This window comes from Struthio camelus, chromosome 1, assembly GCF_040807025.1.
Source record: "Struthio camelus isolate bStrCam1 chromosome 1, bStrCam1.hap1, whole genome shotgun sequence".
NCBI classification, from domain to species: Eukaryota; Metazoa; Chordata; class Aves; order Struthioniformes; family Struthionidae; genus Struthio; species Struthio camelus.
In genome coordinates, this window is record NC_090942.1 from 121,947,664 (window position 1) to 121,970,209 (window position 22,546).

At 43.8% G+C, this 22,546-nt stretch overlaps 1 protein-coding gene across 1 annotated transcript in view; it reads right to left on the minus strand.

The window, feature by feature from the left end:
• Positions 1 to 407: 407 nt before the first annotated feature.
• Positions 408 to 22,546, minus strand: part of CLDN14 (claudin 14) — a 28,960-nt gene continuing 6,821 nt past the window's right edge. The window contains exon 2 of the mRNA XM_009667571.2: positions 408 to 1,235. Within this exon, the coding sequence (XP_009665866.2) occupies positions 408 to 1,118 (711 nt within the window). The 5' untranslated portion in view covers positions 1,119 to 1,235. The remainder of the gene's footprint in view (positions 1,236 to 22,546) is intronic.

Consider the following 22,546-nt stretch of genomic DNA (forward strand, 5'->3'; position numbering starts at 1 on the left):
TTTTTCTGCTTTAGACAAAACTGTGGGTTTTTTTGTCCGAACCCTGTTCAAATGGCAAGTTGTGGCCAGTTCTGCTTTACTGCTTGTCACAGGGCAAAATCTATAAACCAAAGGATAACTTTTAGAAGAACTGCTCTTGAACTGGCCGTGTGCAAAACTCTGATCTAAAGTAGGCAGGTATTTGCAGTCTCTGGAATATTCACAGTCTCCTTTGTATTCATTTTTTAAGGTCTTGAAGCAAGCAGCGTTGTGCTCACATTCCTTCCTTCTATGGCGAGAAAGGAAGGAGGGAACAATGGTAAACTTTGTATCGCGACCCTTATAAATTAAAAGTCATCTTAGCTTTGTTTTATGCCATGCACAGAAATTATAAAGCAGCTGTGTCCCGCAGGCAAATCTGAGAGAACTCACACATAGTCATTTAATCTGTAGCCGCTATGGGAAGCAGATGTCCGGGAAGAGGCATGGTTCCCCTGGTAGGCGGTTGGTGGTCTGCAGGAGGGAGCAGCCCTGGGTGCGCTCCTGGGCCGCGGCGGGTGAGGCGCGCGGCTGCCCGCCCGCTGGCTCGAGGCGCAGAGCAGCGCGCCGCCCAGGATGGTCAGAGACGCGGAGGCGAAGCCGAGGTAGAGGGCTTGCCCGATCTCGTACTTCATGCCGCTGGGGAGCAGCGGGTTGTAGAAATCGGTAACGACGTCGTTCGTGGTCCAAGAGACGGGCACCAGGCAGAGGAGGCCGGCCAAGATGAACGCGATGCCCCCCGAGACGGCGGTAGGCGTTTTGGCAGAGGTGCCCTTGGCACACTGCGTGCACTTCATCCCCACGACGGCCAGGGCGCACGCCAGGGCGGACAGGACGCAGGAAACGACCATCATGGCGCGGGCGGCTTGAAGGTCCCGCGGCAGCGCCAGCTGAGACCGGTGGACTTGGCACTGGTAGATGCCGGTGCTGTGCCAGATGCACTCCATCCACAGCCCTTTCATATACGCCACAGCTGTTATAATATTGGTGCCTACGTGTGCCGTTCGCCACCAGTGCGGCAGAAGAGTAGCAATTAGTGTCCCAATTAGACCGAGCAGACTGAGAAAGAAGCCAAGCAACTGGAGGGCCATGCTTGCCATGTTAATGTTTGTCCTGACTAGTTCGCTTAATAAAGCACCTCCGCCTGAATTCCTCCGGAAAACACGGGCTTTTCTTGGAAGATATGCAGCTGTTTTGCTTTGACACCTTCTGCTCTCCTATTAAAAGGTAATTGAGGAAAAAAGAAGTTAACTATTACCCAAATGCATTACCTCTCCAGCCAGTAAGGTGCATTCCACGTGCAGTTAGTGGAATAATTAGCATAGTTATTGTATTTTTGTGGAAGTAATGGGAAAGTAAGCTTCCCTCTTCACTTATATAAACAGTCTTCTATTGCCCACTGGGAAGAAAACTCAACGAAAACTTATGAAATGGAAAAAAATATTTTAAATTCAAATATTCTCCTTCCCAGCAGACTCTTCAAAAAAACAAACATGATTTCCTTTCTAAAGCAGAGAATTAGCTGGTGTTAACACTTGGAATGAATGAGATTTATAAAGTAGGGAACTGCAGGTTGCTTTACATGATGAAAACATTCCCAGAAGGTCATAGCAGGACTACAAAAACAATAAGGGTGTATTTGCTCAAACTAGGGAGCAAAGAGAATGATTTAAAGCCTGTGAAAGAGGATAACAGGTATGGGATTAAAGTTGCTTTCCTGACGTGCCAGTATTTTTTGAGGTTGCGTTTTAATAAAGCAACTCAAAGGGGAATAATTTTCATTAGCCTCTGCAGAGTTTCACTTTATGATTTTAGGTTGTGGGCTAAATGACAGCATGTGAAACCAGATGTACATCATGTTGTTTCTGAGGAGCAACACCTTCACAGTTTCATTCCGATAAATTCTAGCTGAAAAACAAGGAATAGGAACTCTTCCTTCTGTATAAATTGCAGTTTAAGTGATCGTTTCCAACGGCTGCCTTGCAAGGTCTGTTATACATCATGCATTATGTGTGTGGGCAGAAACTTGATATTTTAATATATAAAATAACTGTTGCATCAAAATCCGACTTGGAATTCAGAGACAGAAACAAATTCAGGCTCCAGTCCTGCAAAGAGCTATGCATGTGCCGAACGCATGTGCATAAGAGAAAGCATAAGTGTTTGCAGGACTGGACCCTAACAGGCAAAGGGAAGAAAAGCATCTGGCAAAACTAATGAAGACCATTACAAAATAAAATAACGCAGAGTGACAAAAGTGAAGGCTGGTTTACATTCACCCTATCTCACTAATGAAGCAGGATTGCTTGAGACGTGTATCAGTGCTGATTTTAGTCTTCAGATGACATCATGGCATACACTGATTTCTGCGTAAAAAAAGCATGGACTGTCTCTTCCCAGAACAACTCAGGGTCTACCTTGGACACTGTGCCAAAAGAAAAAAATAAATAAATACGGGGATTATTTCAGCTAGGCAGCGCAGCACTAGAGAGTGGAAGACAAACTCCTACTTACACATGTTCTTTTTCATTTGTTTGGAGTGTGTCTGCTATGTGCAGACATAGGATGGGGAAGAATGCGATACTGGATAGGATCTGTGGAGAGGTACCAGGCCCTGTGACTGCAATGGAAGAGAAGAATCAAAGTCTGGCTTTGCTTTAGCTTGACTAATTTGAGGAAGGCGTTTTACTGCCTTTAGGGCTTCATGGCCTTTCAGACACTCTGTATAAAATGCTTAAATGAAAATAATCTATTTCATGTGCTAGTTGAGATAATTTGCCTAATTTGCAAATAGCCAAAAAAATGCAGAAGTTCTGAGATCAGAAAGCATTGTTCCGGGTACATGCCACTGAATCTCTCTGCTTTCTGCCAGGGAAGATCACGCTGAAGATTTCTTTCGCTTTGTCAGAGCTATCACAGAGTATTTGATACAATGGGACACACGTTAGGGCCAAGCACAGCACAGGGGAGCACAGTGAGAAGCAAGCAAAATGGGTATCTCCAGCAATACCAAACCTGTTCCCACCACTTGCTCGGGTAAGAGCTCTAGAGCGCCTCAGCCCCTGTTTGTCTTTCAGTGTGTTTGGTTTGGGCTCATAAACTAAGCATAAACTAAGTTTTTACATTACTGTAAGGTGTATCAATGTGGTATCTAAGAATGGCATATATTTTAGAGAACTTATCCTTATAATATTACTCCAGGACCAGCGAGAAGTAGATGGGCATTTGGAGCCCTGCAGGAGAGCAAGGATCTTACCCCAGGTCCCACAGGAAATCTATGAAGGAACTGGAAATAGAACCAGGGTCTCCCGTGTCCCCGCCCCAGGTCCTAACCCCGGCACCACCTTTCAAATAAATCTCAGATCTCTGCATGCTCTGACAGACCTTCACCTGCCTTGGTATGTCTGCTGACAAGTGGAACCCAAGATTATACCCTGTCCAATAACTCGTTCCGCACATTGTATCTGTATATCGCACACCCTTCAAAGGAGTGATCTAGGTTACTCTTGTATGTTTGCTAATAGGCTTCCAAGGTCAGGCATTAGGCTTTGCAGCTAATCCCAGAGAGAACAGGATGTAAAAGGTAAATGTGATTTACACCACCAGCCATAGGAAATGGACTTCCAATTTAATGGAGGTCAGAATACTCTGGGGCTTGGCAAAGGCTATTTTTAGATATCATTAAGGTGCTATTTTTAAACATTAGCTTTTAAAGCCTTCTGAATTAGGAAACTGGTGTTAACTAGCCGCACTTATGTGACGTCATATTTTCCATGTGCCTTTCTTAGCGGATGCCAGCTGCCCCTGGCGTTCAATAATGCTTCAACTACTGTAGAACAATCTTACCGCTCTCTACTTAAGCAGCAAAAATAACAATAACTTAACACATTTATCTCTAAGAACATCAATGGCCTCGTTAAAATATCTCACCTTACAGCTTTGTTCCTAAGCAGTTATGCTAGGAGCATAACTATTACAGCAGAATCAGGTGAGCGGCTGATTGAATATTTCTTGTAGGTTAAACACAAGAACCAAAACAAGCCACCTTTCTGCATGGATGGTGTTTCCTATTATTTTTTAGAGATCAGAAGCCAGCAGTAGACTGAGCAGACCTGGGAAGTGAGTAAATCAGAGCCAGCTTTAGGAGGAAGCAAAGGCGTCAGCTGTCTCAGGTAGCAAATGAGAAAGCTGGTAACAATCACAGAATCACAGAATCACAGAATCAGAGAATGGTTGAGGTTGGAAGGGACCTCTGGAGATCATCTAGTCCAACCCCCCTGCTCCAGCTGGGTCACCTAGAACATGTTGCCCAGGGTCACATCCAGACGGGTTTTGAATATCTCCAGCAAAGGAGACTCCACAACCTCTCTGGGCAACCTGTGCCAGTGCTCAGTCACCCTCACAGGGAAGAAGTTTTTTCTCAGGTTTAGGTGGAACTTCCTGTGATTCAGTTTCTGCCCGTTGCTTCTTGTCCTGTTGCTGGGCACCATGGAGAAGAGATTGGCCTCATCCTCTTGACACCCTCCCTTGAGCTATTTGTATACACTATGAGATCCCCCCTCAGCCTTCTCTTCTCCAGGCTGAACAGGCCCAGCTCCCTCAGCCTTTCTTCACAGGAGAGGTGCTCCAGTCCCCTCATCATCTTTGTAGCCCTCCGCTGGACTCTCTGCAGTAGTGCCATGTCTCTCTTGTCCTGGGGAGCCCAGAATTGGACACAGTACTCCAGGTGTGGCCTCCCCAGGGCTGAGGAGAGGGGCAGGATCACCTCCCTCCACCTGCTGGCTACACTCTGCCTAATGCAACCCGGGAGACCATTGGCCTTCTTGGCTGCAAGGGCACGTTGCTGCCTCATGCTTAACTTGTTGTCCACCAGGACTCCTAGGGCCTTTCCAACAGGTCAGCCCCCAGCCTGTCCTAGTGCATGGGGCTATTCCTCCCCAGGGGCAGGACCCTGCACTTGCCTTTGTTGAACTTCAGGAGGTTTCTCTCTGCCCAGCTCTCCAGCCTCTCCAGGTCCCTCTCAATGGCAGCACAGTCCTCTGGTGTGTCAGCCTCTCCCCCCAGTTTAGTATCATCAGCAAACTTGCGGAGGGTGCCCTCTGTGCCTTCCTCCAGGTCACTGATGAATACACTGAACAAGACTGGACCCAGGACTGACCCCTGGGGGACACCGCCTCCAACTACAGGCCTCCAACTAGACTCCGCACCACTGACCACAACCCTCGGAGCTCTGCCATCCAGCCAGTTCTCAATCCACCTCACCGTCCACTCATCTAATCCACACTTCCTGAGCTTGCCTAGGAGGATGTGATGGGAGGCAGTGTCCAAAGCCTTGCTGAAGTCCAGGGAGACAACATCCACTGCTCTGCCCTCCTCTACCCAGCCAGTCATTCCATCAGAGAAGGCTATCGGATTGGTCAAGCATGATTTCCCTTTGGTGAATCCATGCTGACTACTCCTGATCACCTGCTTGTCCCCCAGATGCTTAGTGAGGACCTCCAGGAGGAGCTGTTCCATCACCTTTCCCGGGATGGAGGGGAGGCTGACAGGCCTGCAGTTTCCTGGCTCCTCCTTCTTGCCCTTTTGGAAGACCGGGGTGACACTGGCTTTCTTCCGGTCCTCAGGCACCTCTCCTGATCTCCAGGACCTTTCAAGGATGATGGAGAGTGGCCTAGCGATAACATCCGCCAGCTCCCTCAGCACTCGTGGGTGCATCCCATTGGGGCCCAGGGATTTATGGATGTCAAGTTTGGACAAAAGATCTCTAACCTGATCCTCCTCAAACAAAGGAGAGTCTTCCTTTCTCCAGACCTCCTCTCTTGTCCCCAGGGTCTGGAATTCCTCAGGACTGGCCTTAACAGCAAAGACTGAAGCAAAGGCAGCATTCAGTAACTCTGCCTTCTCTGTATCCTTCGTTAGCAGGGCACCCCCCCCATTCAGCAGCGGGCCCACATTTTCCCTAGTCTTCCTTTCACTCTTGATGTATTTGAAGAAGCCCTTCTTGTTGTCCTTGACATCCCTTGCCAGATTCAATTCCGAATGGGCCTTAGCCTTCCTCGTCGCATCCCTGCACGCTCTGACAACGTCCCTGTATTCCTCCCAAGTGGCCTGTCCCCTTTGCCACATTCTGTACACTTCCTTCTTCTGCTGGGAGTTTTGCCAGGAGTTCCTTGCTCATCCATGCAGGTCTCCTGCCCGCTTTGCTCGACTTCTTACTCAGAGGGATGCACTGCTCTTGAGTCTGGAGGAGGTGATGCTTGAGTATTAACCAGCTTTCTTGGACCCCTCTTCCTTCTAGGGCCCTACCCCATGAGATTCCTCCCAGTAGGTCCCTGAAGAGGCCAAAGTTAGCTCTCCTGAAGTCCAGGGTTGCAATCCTACTCATTGCCCTGCTCCCTGTAAAATGTCTCCTTGCTTCTAAGGGGAGCCAGTGGTGTTACTGCCCAGTGTACAGCAGCGAGGGCAGACACAGCAGCCTGCTCAAAACAAGTCAGCTGCTGGGATGGCTCATCTCCACCTCTGACTTGCTCCAGCAGAGCCCGGCAGCCTAGCTGCTGCTGCTGCGTGCAGTGCTCATTCCCCTGTCCTGCCCTTAGTGGTGGGGGTGTCTGTCCGTACCCCACCAGCAGCAACACAGACAACCCTTACTGGTCTCCTGGACTCTTGTCCAAACCTGTCATCTCAGACACATTATTTTGTCTTCATCCTCTCAGTGCTATTTGGCCTAGACTGGCGAGAAGCTTTGTGCCGGCTCTGAGCTGAACCCCTACAGCAGACCTGGTTTGATTAGCACTGACATTTTGCTGGCCTACACTGAGTGATGGATCCTAATGTCATGATCCCATTACTGGACCATGAAAAGAGCAGGTCGGCATGCACTTTCAGTCTTCGTGGCATAGCCCATCTAAGCACTGCACTGTTGTAAAATAATGTGAAAATTTGTGACGAGAAACTGTGAAACATTTGAATTTCCTTGCTCTTCCAGCTCATGCTGGCTCTATTTTTATGAGCACAAGGACTGGAACGCCAGCCTTTCCACATAAACTTTTGTTTTGTCTAGGGCTGATGTGGTGTAAGACTATAGCTGGGACAGATCCGTGGTTGTACGTTACCCTGGGCTATATCACAGCTGTGTTAGCCTTGTGAGACATGTCTCCAAATTAAGCTCTAATTAAATAGTAGAAACTGATGTCACTAATCTGGGTATTTACCCAGGGTTAAATAACAGATGCATGCTTTACTGCTGTCCTTTTCATTGTTTCTCCTCTTACTATTTCCCTACCCATATCAGTCTTATCGTTTGATTTCTGTTCTCTCCAAGCCCTTTCTCCAAACCTGCGAAATGCTTCTTCTCATGCAGTTTAGGGTTATGATGACTCTCATTCCTGGGATTGCAGAAGGTTCTGCCAATGAATTTTTAGTTCAGTAATTTATTTATTCCTCTGTGTATCCTTACCTACCTGTGTTTTCACTTCACTCCCTCAAGTTATCTACTCAAAAACTCAAGTTCCCTCAAAAACTCTTAGAATCTGGCCATTTCAGCCTCTGCAGTGGAAGCCCAAAGCGGTGAGAATAAGTTCTGCCTTCTTGACTTGGTGATATCCTTTGTCGATATCCATCCAGGCTGCAGAGCAGGCAAGCATTGTGCCCAAAGTTCTCCCTGGTGTGGACTTCAGTTGAGCCCGTAAGTGTATGTTCATTTTACACAATTGTTTAATCTCACGCAGCCTGAATTCTTGAAGTGGGGCACATATCTCAGAACCAGCTGGATCAGAGCTTTAAGACACGAGCACATACAACTTTTGCAGGACAGGAAGGGCAGCTGCCTGTTGCTAAATGCCAAGCCTGGCCATTTCCCCTCACCATCAGGCCGCTATAGTTGCTGACTCTTTCTGAAATGTTTTTAGAGGGAAGAAATTGGCGGGCACTTTTCAGTCTGTAAGAAGAGATCCCTCCATGTATGTGGGTGTGGGTGGGTAGATCTGAAGGGAAATAAGGCCTGCAGGGCTCACAGCAAAATTCTTGTCTTTTTTCCTTTTTTTTTTTTTTAAGAAGAGATTAGGAAATCAATAAAAGCTTGAAAGGCACATTGTAACCAACCCTGATCCGACATCTACTCTAACCCCTCTCCTCTGTGAACTAAGTCCTAACGGCAATGCTGACATTGATCACTGTAGCACAGCTGCAGCTCTGCCAGACGTGCAAGAGGAGCATTAACCCCTGTTCAGACTGACAAAACCTTCCAGAAATTTCCATGTGCCGAGCTGTTGGGCTTTAACCAGTCTCGTGCCGTCTCACTGCTTTCTCCTACCAGGACTGGATCCTTGTCACACGCACCGGCGTGATCTGTTTGCGTCTCTTTTTCAGATATCTGTTTCTGCTGAGGGTATTGTAAGTTGGCAGAGGTATTGCCATTCATTTTTTGTTTCTGCATGAGGCTAGTCATACGCTTATCTCTGCACCAATGTCTATTGGCTTTAAAATGATCTCAGTTTGGAAGAGTCTTGAGGGAACTCCATCTCTTTTTCTATCACAGAAGTATTTAACTTTTTTGGTTGTGTTGTTCGGTGTGGTTTTGGGCTTTTTTATGTTTTGTTTTGTTTTGTTTTGTTTTGTTTTGAGGCACCTGCCAAAAGCTTTGTCTTTACCCTGCATTTACATAAATATTAATAGACGGAAGAACTAGGAAGTCCACAAGGGGATAAAGATCAGGCCTGCTTTTAGATCACACATGATTTTAGGCCCCATATTTAGGAGCCTTGTCACGTCCATCCTCCAGAGAGCCAGTGGGTGCGATCTTCACTTCGGAGAGTGGTTTAGGTCTTAACTGGGGTGAAGGGCTCTGGAGAGCTGCCACCATCTTTCTGGGGCTGCCAGAGGTGGCAGGGAGGACCTGGCCTCCTCCTCGAGGTGCTCCAGACACGCACTTTGTTTGAGTTGCCTGATGCCTGGCCACAAGGACCAGGACTGCACTGTGAAGCAGACTGAATGGTGTCAGTAGTTAAGGGACACTCCCCAGAAATACTATATATAGATATGCATGTATTTCCAAACTTGTGCATATAGATCTGTTTGCTGGCAAAACGTAGAACTACAACTACACCACCAAAACTGCTCATCTGGACCAGAGCTTTCAGAGAGTCTAGTGGTTTCAAGTAGCTTGATTTTTGGGTGCTTAGCTGGAGACACCTTCAAGCATTCAAATCTACCATATGGTAATCAGATCCCTGTTTAAGCCCTGACTAAGAACTGGGAAAGTAAAAATCATTTGTCACATCTGTAACTGGATCTCAAGGTTCACCCATAAAATCTGCTGAAAAAAGAATCAAAGGGCAAAATTATCTGGGCATTAAGCTGCAATTATATAAAAATGATCTTTTTTTTCAGACTGAGGGAGATACGCGTATAGTTATTTGGTTGGCAAATGAACAAAAGCTCTTGTGCTTGCACCACTTGCAGCTCATGTGCTATGAGTTTTTGCTGAATGCAGTCGAGGTTGCTGGTTTTGAATGATAATAAACATCCACGATGTGGTAGGGGCACCTCCATATCATATAACATGGAGGAAGATAGGATGAATGGTACATTTATAAAACATACTTCATACAATGTGGCTACTTAATATCATAATAAATAAAGGATGAAATTAATGTCTTAAAAGAGCATTGTAACAGATATATACTATAAACCATAATTTCTTTCAGAAAGTCACTACTTGCACTGAAATTGGTTTACTGAATCTAAAAGATGTTTGTTTGCCTATGGGACACTGCTAGATGAGTAAGCTTAACATACTGGAAATAATAGACACTTATGTGTTGACTGTGGCTTTGGAAGAAACTGTGCTGGAGTTGTTAGTACGTGTCTGGGTAATCTTAATGTGTCTCCTTCTGCATACACGTTATGAAGTAGTGTATATGTGCATGATAAAATACCTTTTTCTTCTTTGCAGCCTAGAGTGATGGATTATATTCAGGGAAGTGGCATGAACAAGGCTGCTGTTAGGGAGATTTTATCCACGTTATACCACAAAGTTCCTGTGGGCTATTGGACAAATCATAGAAACCATTTTCATTTTCAGGGGATACCAAACATGGCAAGCATAATGATTAACAAATTCAGTGGGAGATGGGACTAGATAATGTGCTATGAAATACTCAGTACTATGAAAATCGGGTGCCTGGCTTCACTTGCTAAGCACTAAACACTGAGTGACATTTCTGATAATTTGACTTTTCTTCTCTACATGTGAAATGGAAATAATTTTAATTGAGGGTAAATTCATTAACGTTTGAAGCATTGAATTGTTGCAGTGAGACCACCAAGACATTATTCTATCTATCTTCAACATTGCATTTTATTGGAAAGCTAGTATAAGAGGAAAAGTAAGATAAGAGTTCATCTCAGTGTTGGCTGGGGGTGAAATAATTCGTAGTATTTATGCATGGTGTTGATATGCAAGGAAATTTCTGCAAAATAAGGAAACGTGGGAACTGGAATTCTAAGTGTTTGTGTGCTGACATCGTTGGGGACCTTTTCCTTCTGGAATTGAAGCAGTCAAATCAGCATCAAAATATCTCCCCACAGCTTCACATTTGAAACAACCGTATGCATTTCTGGAACACGAGCTGCTGGAACCAGGAAAAGGCTTTGTGTGTAGGCTGAGTTTTTATCAGGCCTCCAGATTAACAGGCCACCACATCTGCAGAGCGGGTTGCAGCCCGGATGACGCAGAACGGACTGGGGGTTCTGTGCCCTGGAGGATTCCTGTCTCCTGGTGTTAGCTGGCAAATTAATCGCTGCCCAGTCAGATTACAAAAGTGTAATGGCTAAAACAGAGTACTTGTTACCCTGGAGTACCGAGAGATGACGGAGCTGCTTTAGCCCGAACAGTAGAAGCCTTTAGGCCAGGCTCTTAGCTGGTATAAATCGATGTCCTTCCACTAAAGGAAACTAGTGGAACTACATCAATTTATACCGATGCAGCATTTGGCTTCTATGTGTTTGGGAGGTAGAGGGTTTGAGCTCTATCCCCTGGTCTGCACGTATGCAATTAGCTGGCTACCCATTGTATCCAAGTTATTACGATTTATGACTAGCGACTGTTGTGTTTGCAGAGCTTGCCAGTGGCACGAGTATTCCCCTCAAGTTACTCTTGGGTGATTTTGCTTGGCTCGTTTTGAAATGACTCCAGCCTTGGAGTTCCTAGTGTCTCCTGTGGCGGGCTGCTCTACAGTCTGCTGCACTTCACAGTTTAGAAACGCATCCTGAGAGCCAAACTAAATTTTCGTACTCTTTCTCTTAGCCATATTTCCTTGAATCAGCCTAAACAAATTACCTCTTTAATGCATGTGTCCTGCAAATACCTCTTGATAGCTATCATGCCTTTTCTATTATTCATGTCACACCTAGGCTGACTCTTTCTTCCCCTTCTCCCCCCACTGTCATGATATTGACATTACTTAATAATGCTTAGAATAGTTTTCAACCCAATTTAATTTCATCTTTGTTGTAAGGTTGTGTGATGTATTGCATTTTATGTTGTCTTTGCCCCAGGACAGAATTTCTCTTCAGCCATGACATAAACTGATCTGAAAAAGGGATTGTGCTATTCAGTCTAGCACAAATCTGTTCATCGCAAAACACTTGTGTTTGTTGTTCCTGGCCAGTGTTATCCTTTGGTACAGGTGGCTTCAGCAACTCCTTCCTAATATCTGAACCATTATTTGTTGAAGATTGAAATTAAATTTACCAGGCTGCCATTGCAGAGCACAACCTGTTAGATGACAGTATCTTTTCAGCTTTCCTCCTAGTCTCTGGGCTCTTTCTGGCCTTCCAGAAGAGATGGCTAAGCTGCTCAGCTAACCCTCCCCTCACTCCCCTGCCTCCGGACGCCGGCTTGGGTGCACTAGCGATCCTGTGTGGAAAGGCTGGTGCTCTCTTGTTAAAAGATCTAAGGGGAGAAAATATGCACCACCGCAAAATCTGAAATAAGATCTGGGCTGCCATGTTTCCCTCGGCAGTCACAAAGTAAGAGAGGTGGGGGAAGGGGAATGCCATTTGCTGGTCCCGATCTAAGCTGGCTGGAGTCAGCGGGAAGCCTCCCAGTGATTTACGGGCACATTGATTCAATGCGCCCTTCACCTCACCATCCGGTCCCCTTCCTGGTCTGGTAAGCTTTCATCCCAACCATTTTTAGTTGCATGGGGTTTCATCGTCCACTCACTTTTTTATTTTACTTGTTTGTATTTTGGTTCCCTTATTTCCACCTAGAAAGACGCCCAGACAGAAAAACGGACACAGTCTCTGAGCAGTGCATCCTATATGTCCCTGTGTGATGCCCAAACTGAACCAAGCCCAGAGGCTCTGACACAGGTGGGGCGACTACTGTGTACGTACCCATCAACCCACCGGTGCATGCTCAGCGTGTGCAGTTCCCCCGGGACACGCGGAGCTGGCTGCACGCGTGCGGCATGCTTTGCCCACGTCTGCTTAGGAAGTGCAGAGCCTGAGGAGCGTGCTGAATTTGGGGAGAGGGGTACAGGGATTGGTGGTGTCTCTGCTGCCAAGAGGATCTACACACACAAAGCGCCGCTTGTTCAGCTTTGCCAGACCCCTGGTAGGTTGGTTGGCAATGCTACTGTGAGTGGGCTTCAGGACAACCACTGGCCAGTCCCAGATAAATGGCCAAATTTCCTCGTTTTTGCTTACACAATGCATTTGGGTGCATTAAGATATATCTGAGAAAATCCAGATATATGATAATGCTATGGATGTGCCTAGAGGCTCTGTTATGGGCCAGGACCCCCCTGTGCTTGGCATCATACAAACGGCACAAAAAGACCGATTCCACAGCAAAGAACTTGCAGCGCAGCATTGCAGCTGGCTTACCCGGTGCGCGATTGAGTCCCTAAGACCCAATTTGGAGCTCACTTTTGTTGATGTAAATGGAGAGTAGCTCCCCTAAAGCGCATCTAATAAAAGTGATGATACATCAGAATCAAGCCTGCTGAAAAGATATTCTTTGCCCGTAGGTATTTGCCTTAACTTTGGACTTGTGACGCCCTCAGGGAGATTTTACATAAAGCTTTAGATCCTCACACTTGCATACCTTAATGGGAGTCGTGTTTTATTCCCAGGCTGACTTAATTCTTTTGCTGTTAGCAAACAAGCTGACAGCTGAGTAACAGAGAGCTCAAGATTCTCGTGGCTTGATACACAATACCTGTGACATTAAGTGTAACACAAAAATTTGTGGAAGCACTGAGTTCAAAGTGTCATCTTCCCTTTGAGCTGAGCACGTGTGGATCTTTTCATTGCCATACTTAGATCTGAATTTGTTTTGATAGCTATATCTTTGGACCTGTGTGAAATTCTCTCCACATCTTTGACATTTTCATTTGTCTTTCAGTACAACACTAGAATAAATAAGACCATTAGCCACAAACTCATTCGTCTTTCCTGTAGCTCTCAGAGAGTGCTATAATTATTTAACTTCTTAAAACTTTCACACTCTTACAAGTCTCATAAAGTAGTTATTTAATTCTTGATATTTTTCTCCCCAGCTGTGATGATTTAATCTAGACTGGGTTTTGAAAGAGTCAGCCAGGAAAATCCCACAGTGCAATACAGCTCATTTATAAGGATCAGCGTTTCTGCAACAGCAAGCCTGCACTGCACTCTACATCTGTCTTATCTAAACACTACCATCACACCATATTTAGGTTTTCACGGTAAGTTAAACCACGACACAAAGATTTGAGAAAGTCATACATCTGGCCTGGAAAGATCATTCTGTATGTTAAACATCTTGCGGAACAGCTCCATATTATTAATTCAGGTAGAGCACATTTGTTTTGGGAGAGTTAGTTCTCTTGCCAGCAAGGGGGAAGCACTGTGGTCTATTTTACCACAAAAGTTCTTACTTCTCAAAAAAAAAAAAACAAAAAAAACCCAAATTAAGTCAGTGTTCCTAGCTATATAAATCATAGCCCTTCATAAACATCACAAAAGGATTCTGATGTGAGAATTGTATTATAACAGAGGTGAAATTCCCATTCTTTTCCAGTGGTGACTTTCAACTGTAAGTGAGAAGAGAGTCAAAATAACTCAGCAACCCAGCAGTGACATTTTATATTTCAAAATCAAGCCCTCTGAATTCTAAAGCCAGGAAATTCTCATCATTAAGATGCCTTTTACAGACATTAAATACCTGATACAGTTTATGTTGCTTACTAATGGTCAACAAGAATACTTTAAAGTTTATATTTAACATAGAAATTGCAAGTATAAATTTCTCCCACTACATATATTTGCTATTGCTGAGCTAACACTGAAGGACACATACTAACTTTTTAAATTTCCTGACTTTTATGATTGCTCAATTTTGCAACCTTAACATTATTTTGAGACTAGGATTGTGTAAAATTTTCCCCAAGAGACTAAGAGAACTATGTGCTTTTGAAATGTTCCCTTTCTGTAGCTAATTTCCCTGTTTCTTTTCTTTTCTTTTTTTTTTTTAACTGAAAATCTCGCAGACAGGAGCAAAATCACAGGACCTCAGCAATAATCAAGTGTGTTTCTGGTACCCTGGTGCCTTGACTTTTCTGTGTTCACTGGGCGCTCATTCTAAGGTGCAGGTGTACATCTGTTATGGATCACAGCCCTGGTCCAGGAAAGCACTTGACATCGCTAGAACTACTCACATGCTTAAGGTGAAGCACTTGCCTAAGTGCTTTCCTGGATTGGGGAATATCTTTAGAGATATTTAAACTTGAAAGGAAATTGAATTTAATTTTCCTATCAATGCATATGGGATTTCAACAGGTGACGAATTACATCTAATGGCTGCTAGCATGCGTACTCCTTGAACATGAATGGGAAATTAATCCTTTCTGTCTATACGGAATCATAAAGTAGTGCAATAAGTAAGAGCAACTGTGTTCATTTAAAACAAAACACAGACCATTCTCGGTTTGTATCCAGAGTGTTTCACGACTCAAGTTAAAGATTTGTTTCTGTGCCTGTTACTGGTTGTTTTTCTACAGGTGAACAGATGGTGGATTTTTTATTAGACGATCTTTTTAGGTGAAAATTCTCCCCTTGTGAGGAAGGTTAGTGTAGACCCATGCAATATTTAAACCCCCTTAAACGGTATTAAATGATGTCTGAAGTCTTATGCTGGCTTTCTGCTATAAGATGGGTTTTTACCCCTCATAGGCTGCACGTGAAATCTGAAAGTAAAGGCGGGACAATGTCCTTCAATCCAACTCTGATGTATACAGCGGTAAGCTTAGACACTCTACACCTGTCTGTAGTGGACTATTGTTTTTACTAACAGTTAAATGACACATGATTCTACATTTAGATGTGTTAACTGCAGGAAACCACCTATATGAATATGAGTGAGAGTAGCAGTGAAAAACCAATATCTTTTTAAACAAGGGCAAATCATTCATGCTGCAAAGAGCACAAAACCTTGTGGAAGCAAAGGTCTTCCAAAGGGCTCAGTATCATACAGGAGAAAATGACTCACACTGCTACTAGCCCAGTCTTGAAAAATATGTATGATGAAGAGGATATTTATTTAATTTGGAAAGTATTGGGTGATACAGGCTTGTTTCCTTTGAATATGTGTCTCCCTAAACCATATGCCAATGTCCTTTCATGAGCTGATGAATGTATCTAGTTTAGGTGCTGAAAGGAACAGGAGACACTTTTACTGTGTTCCAAAGAATGGGAAATATGGTTTCACAGGTTTATTTTTCATTCATTTAAGTGCAGTCCGGCTGACTGCTGCAGATGCCTCTGTAAATATCTGCAAAGGAGGGACATTTCGGGAACTAGAGGCTACTGATATACCGTGCCCAGCAGCCAGCGCCAATAGAAATATACCCAATGTTCTGTATCTCTGTTTTCTTTTCGTTCCTGTTCCAGTGCAGCAGCAGATTTTTTTTCCTGGTTTAGAGGTAAGCGGTGCCAACAGTTGGTCTGAATGTGCCGCAGCGAGCCCTGCCTTAAGCTGCCTGAAAAATCTCTGAGAGGAACATGTGGTGGCCGGGGTTTTCCTGCCCTTGACAACAGCAGAGGGGAATAGCCCTGCAGCCCTGGTCTCCCTCGCAAGCAGCTGAGGTGGCTCTGCCTGCTCCCAGTGAAGGAGCGACCAATGTGGAAAATTTCCTACATTCCAGATGCTGTTGAACTGGCTAGTGAGAGGCCTGGGGCACTGGCAGCCCCTTAATGCATGGACCGTAAAAGCACTGGATGGCCATGGGATGAAATATCAAAGTCTGCTGTGCAAGGAATGCTTCTTTCCATTTTGCCAAACTAAAAGTTTTGAAGACCCTCAATTTCTCCCTTTATTTGTAAAGCAAAAAACAAAGCAACGACCCCTCTGTCTTCCTCCAGGCTCTCCTAGCAGTATTTTTCTATTTGCGGTATTAGTTATTACAAAGGCAAATTAAATCTCCACAGTTAAGATTCACGGATTTGACTACTACAACATCACTGCCTTGTTATTATTTTTGGTCTCTTACCACTATTTCCAAGGTGGCAATATGCTTCTCAGAGGCAATATGCTTCTCAGTCTTCCTAGGACTTTATCGGTGTCCATTACAGGCGTGGAAGAAGCCACGTCAGTCTGACTGAGACTAGCACAGCAATTAACCCGCTGGTGCTTCCTTGATGCAACGATTCGTAATGATGAAAGCTCCAGACCTGCTGGCTCCAAGGAGTTACTTTTACTATATCAACTTTTCACATGTAATAAAAAGCATAGCCACGTGAGAAATTGAACTTATCTATGTACCCCCAGGTTTCAGAGAGCAAAAGACTTCTAAACCAAGTGATGTGATTAGGAGAAATAAGGAAATGAAATCACTTAATGGGAATGTGCAGTGCGTAGAAGGAATCAATAAATCGTTCCCAGGAGTTATCAAGGGCTGTTTAATGCTTTTTGGACCTAAAGTATCTAATCCCTACCCTTTCTGTTTTATTTGTCCTCCATTCTATCGCAGAGCTGGAATATCACGCATCCTGTGAAGATCACAACAGCTGCTCAGTCCCAGAACTCAAGGTACAGTAAAAGGGTCAAGATTTCTTTATGTTATGTATCGGATTCTCCATGAGAACTCTCTTGGTCTCCAAGACTGCTTTAAAGCCTTACTAAAGAAATGGATATAAGCCTGTTTCCACACACACAAAATTATCTTTCTTTTCCTGGGGCTTAATGTGTGCTATGGAATAATCATCCTCAGGAATTGGCCAGTAGCAATAGTTTATCTGAATGCTGATAGACAAAGCAGTGCAATGCATTGTGCCGTATGGCTGGCGAATCGTTTAAAAAAGTATTTACAGCAAAAGAGAAAGAAGGTCATAAAAAAGTAAAGGTCCTCTTGGTGACATCTGTGTAACCTCATTGTGAATAACAGAGTTTGTCCCTAGACTTACCTCTGTCTGATTTACCTGGGTTTCTTTCACTGAACAAATGGGACACACAAATGAAGGTAGATGACTGTCAGCCTCTAATTCAGCACCCATCAAAGTTTCCACTCATGTGAATGAGCCCTGGACCAAGATTTTAATTCTGGGTGGTGTCAAATTACTCTCTTATTACTGTTCACAACAAGAAGCTTTTAGAGGACATAAGCGACAATAAGCTTTTGGAGCTAAGGTGAATGCCAGCTGACCTCTGCTGATGGAAAAATTCAGAGAGGAACAAATGAACGATACAATTTGGGCCAGCAGACGATTCTAATTCAAGTTAGTGTTGAGCAACATCACTCTTCAGCCCTTTTTGTTAGGTGTCTTTGTTTGGTCTACTCTTTGCAGACACCAAATCTACCTAAGTATTTCACCTTAATGACTTTTTCCTCCGTTAGCTTGTCCAATTGCTTTTTGAACCTGTGCAAATGTTTAATATCCACAGTGTCTTGTGGAAAAGAGTTCCACAACTTGACTACGCTATACAGGGAAAAAGAGCTTCTGGGGTTTTTTCGGTTTTGAACCTGCCACATGCCGGTTTCATTGAATGCCCTCTGATTCCTATATTTGGATAATCATTCCCTATTTAACTTCTCTGTGCTGCTCCTGATTTTGTAAAATAGATGCAACTGTGTGGGCAATACAAACTAACAGAGTTCAGGTCTACATGGTATCAGGAGATATGCAGTGATGTGGCTTTTCATAGTGAAGCTACATTTCCTTTGTTTTCCACCTACGCAACTCACATTTCTCAGCCTAATAAAACATAACAAGCAAGAGTTCTTGGCAAATGGAGGTAAGTTATTTAACGCCTGTTGAAAATCTGTCCCAGTATATTTAATAAATACTTTCATTCAATAAATGTATGCTCAGCTTTAAGAAACCGGAAAACTACAGTCTTTTTGCATCAAGTGCCAAAATAGTAATAATCTGGCAAGTAACTGCTTAGTCAAAGTAGTAAAAGGCCAGTGAAGCCAAGACTTGCTATTACTACCATAATAATAATAATTTGCCAGTGACCACCAGTCTTCAGTGAGAATTTCAGGTGCTTCTGATATTTTTCAATTTTTGCTAAGTGCCAGGTGACTCAGGGTCCAGCTCTGCTGCTCTTTGTCACATTGAGTTTTACCTGATTGCAAATTAGCCTGGAAAGACATGAACTGAAGAAAAATACAAGTCATTCTGAGGAACAGCAACAGAATCTGATTCTGTGTTGCTGGTCTCTAAATGATTTTGGAGTCGCTGGAACCAAAGCTTTACATATATCTTTAAAATACTGGAGGTCTGGATTTATTACCACATGTTGTTTTAAAAAGAAAGACCCATATTATTTCTATTAGATTTTGTATGTAAAAGCTACATTTTCTTAGACTGGAGACTACAACTTCTAAAACAAAAAAGAAATGACAAATTCAGACTTCTAGAATGATGGTACTTCCACTGAGAAAATAACCGTGAAACCTCATCAGCCACATCTGTATATATCGCCATTCAATTATTACTGTTTTATTAAATTGCAAATTATTTTGTTTTACACGCAATAGTCCAAAAAAAAGTCGTTATTGACAATCACTGATGCTGGGAAAAAGTTAAATCAATAAAATGAAAAACGATCTGCTACTCATTACAGTTATAAGGCTTGCTTCTGGATACACCATGAAAGCAGCCTGTATTTCAAACCTTTGTTATTATACTGCTGTATTTCAGCTGTAAAGCCGATCCACTCAGGTCCTAGATGTACCAGATTCAGCAGTCACGTTTTTGAAAGAAGTATGCTAAAAATATGCTAAAAGCAAAAGCCCAGGAAGGACTTTGCTTGAGTAGATTTTCATTACCACAGAGCTCATTCCCAGAGAGGAAGCACAGAGAGAGGCGCATTTGTGAGAGAGTAAAACAAACTTCTCAGTACTTCCAGCTGCCTTCAGGACACAGATATTCATCACAAAACCAAAGAAAGTCATATCCAAAGAGTGTTATATTTGCAACAGGTATTAATCAGAATAGATTGACCAAATAGCACCAGTTTTTACAAGCTAAACAAAATGAGTATACATTTGAGGTTGAAGAGAACAAAATTTGAGCAAGGGCTCAGGCTTGATAAGCAACAGGCGCAGTCACTCAGAAGTTGCTGAATGCTTGCTAAAATCGATGGGACTTGAGGACATTTGGTACTTTGTGGGTTCCAGATCCTACAGGAGAGACAACTACATTAGGGCCTTTCTTTCTTTCCCTCTCAGAGCTGATATGAAAAATTACAACAGGCTCTCCAGGAGCAAACAGCTCAGCAAAGCCTGGGGTTGGCCAAGACTCAGTTTTGCTTTCTGAATTGGACTGACGGGCTGCAGGCCGAGCCCCACACACCAGAAAGCCAGTTGCAAAGCCATCTGCTCCTGTCAGCAGTGTGAGCGAGAGCTCTCACCTACTAGCATCACATTTTTCATACCTTGCCTTGCCTTTTCCTGTTTAGGATTCAGACAGCCGGCTCTGTCAAAGCACAGGAGTTGTATCAACATTTTGATTTGGAAAGGAGGAGCATACAGAATTTATAACGGCTCACTGAGCGACATGCAATTTGTAGCTCGCTTCCAAGTGCTCAGGCAAGTGGCAATAGGTCAGTAAAAGCTTTTACCATTGTTTGTTCTGGAATATAAAATCTTTGATCTTATTCATTTTAAAATGATACTGTCAGGTGAACAGAAATAGGTTTTGATAGCCACCGTGTGGAAAAGAGCATACTAAATGGATGCCGTCCATCTAATGTGTCTGGGGGTCTTCCTGAGGTGGAGAGGAAAGGTCTGCATAAGTCAGGCTGGGCACACGTGATGATTGAACAAAGGGCTGGGTGCGTATCTGCTTATTCAGTCCAGGGGGAATTGATGCATGTTTACGGTAGGGATGTCTTTCTGTGTTCACCCTATACAGCACAATAATAATATTTCCTCGCTACATGCCTGTAGCCAATCCACGATCTCTGAGTAATTTACAAAAGAAGGTAAATAGTATGGCCCATGTTTTGCAGGAGAAGTTGAGGTGCAGAGATGCTCAGTCACATAAGAGATTAGGAGCAGTACTTGGAGCAGATTCCCCCATTTCCTGATTCCTGCTGGATCAACTTCTCCAGACTGAGCAAAGATGCCTTTTCAGGGCATGAACTTAATCTCAAATCTCCTGAGCCACACCCTATCGGTAAGTCTTCAGGACAGGTCCCATGATGTGGTGTCAAATATCAGCAAAGTAAGCTAATAGCAAGGCCTTACAGTATGACAGTGGCTGCCCATTACATTTTGAGTGTGCGGCTGCATTTTTCACTATCTGGGAAGCCTACCAAAAGAGAATTACAGTAAACGAAAAACACAGCCAAGAGAGTAAGCATTGCTCTTACAGGATAATTGCAAAGTAAATAAGGGTACATACAGCATTTGCAGATTTTACAGACGTTAAAAAAAAACAACAGGAAAACAAAACTACTTTTATGCTACATTCGATACATGTCTTTCTAGCAAGAGCTCAGAACTGAGAGAACCAAGTTAAAAATACTAAAACTAACACCTTCAGACTGCCTTCTCTCCTAATACACAGGAATGTCGATACATAATGGTCACCCTGCTCATCAGCATTTACTCTACATTACCTGCCTTTTCAACACAGCAGCTCTTCTGAATCCAGAAACGGATATCATTTGAATCTCCCCTGGTAGCACAAGAGCTCAGCAGTTGGATATCAGTGCGTTCATGATGTTCCGTATTTAGTATGGTCTGAGTGAAAGACCTCACAAAATACTCTGAACTCTGTGGATAAATGAAAGGATGCTGGATATAGGCCAAATATCAAATCTGTTAGTATTGGCTTGCAATGACTCTCAACCGTCTGAGTGGTGACTGTTTTCCATAAGTGTCACAAATCATATAAGAAAAAACTGCCAAAAACAATCTGTAATCAGCTATTTGAAAAGCTACTGAAATGTGAAGCATTATCCAGGAGCTATGACATACAGCCTATAGGAGTTGGTAGGGCCTCAGTGGTAAACAGAACGTCCAAGCTGGTGTTAGAAGAAAGCCAGTTTATGGGAATGACCCAGCCTAGAGAAACAGGTATCTTTTCCAGAACAGGGCAACCTGGCACCAAGTGCTGACCATCCAAACCATCTCTAACGTCTGACAATAAAGAGACTCCGGCAAAGTCGTTCTTGGTCCGTCAAAGCCTCATCACCCTCCTCCTATTTGTTGGCTGTGTCAAACCATGAGCTGGGAGAACAAGATCCCACAAGCTGCAGGCCACCACCTTGCCAGCCTTAGTTCTCCCTCCTTTCCATGTCCTGGCCACACTTTTTCTAGCTGTGTGTAGTCTGAAGCATGTCAGACATAAGGAATGGTGAATAATCTGGAGAAAGCAACCGAGTGCAGCAAAAGAGAGAAACCAAGACCATTGCAAGAGCTGTGGTCTCACTTCTGTTGAAAGGACTGGTCCTCCTGCAGCTAAGATAGTATGTGGTCCTAAAGTTCTCACTGCTGTTTCTGTATCAGGAAACCAAAATAACAACAGGAACACCTCATCTCATCTGACACTAGCCAGGAAATTGTGCCCTTTACATTTGGATGTGGAACTTGGCTGAGCAAATCATGCTTTCATCGCCTTCAGGTCAGACTATTGCAAGCAATACGTTCTCAAGCTGGAATTAACCACAAAAAGGCACTCAGAACCTGTAACCGGTTCACAAGGCTTGTCTCTTGAGTCGGACGTGCCAAAGAAAGCACTTCACTCTAGGGCTCTGCACTCCCTCTGGAGTCCTGCTCCAGTTCAAAAACTGGCTTCAAAGATTTTGTCTTTCAGCTGTAAAATCTTGAAATGGCACAGGCATGGTCTAACTCACAGTCCATCTTTCTTCTCACTGTGATCAATAGAGACAGCAGGTAACATTTTCAAAAGCACCAAAAAAGATTTAGGAGCCTTTATCTTTTTACAAGCTGTGCCCTGTACTCCTACATCACTTGGGCATTTTTGAAAATTTTATTCATGTGTGGGTTCTGAGGCTCTAAAGATCTTATGC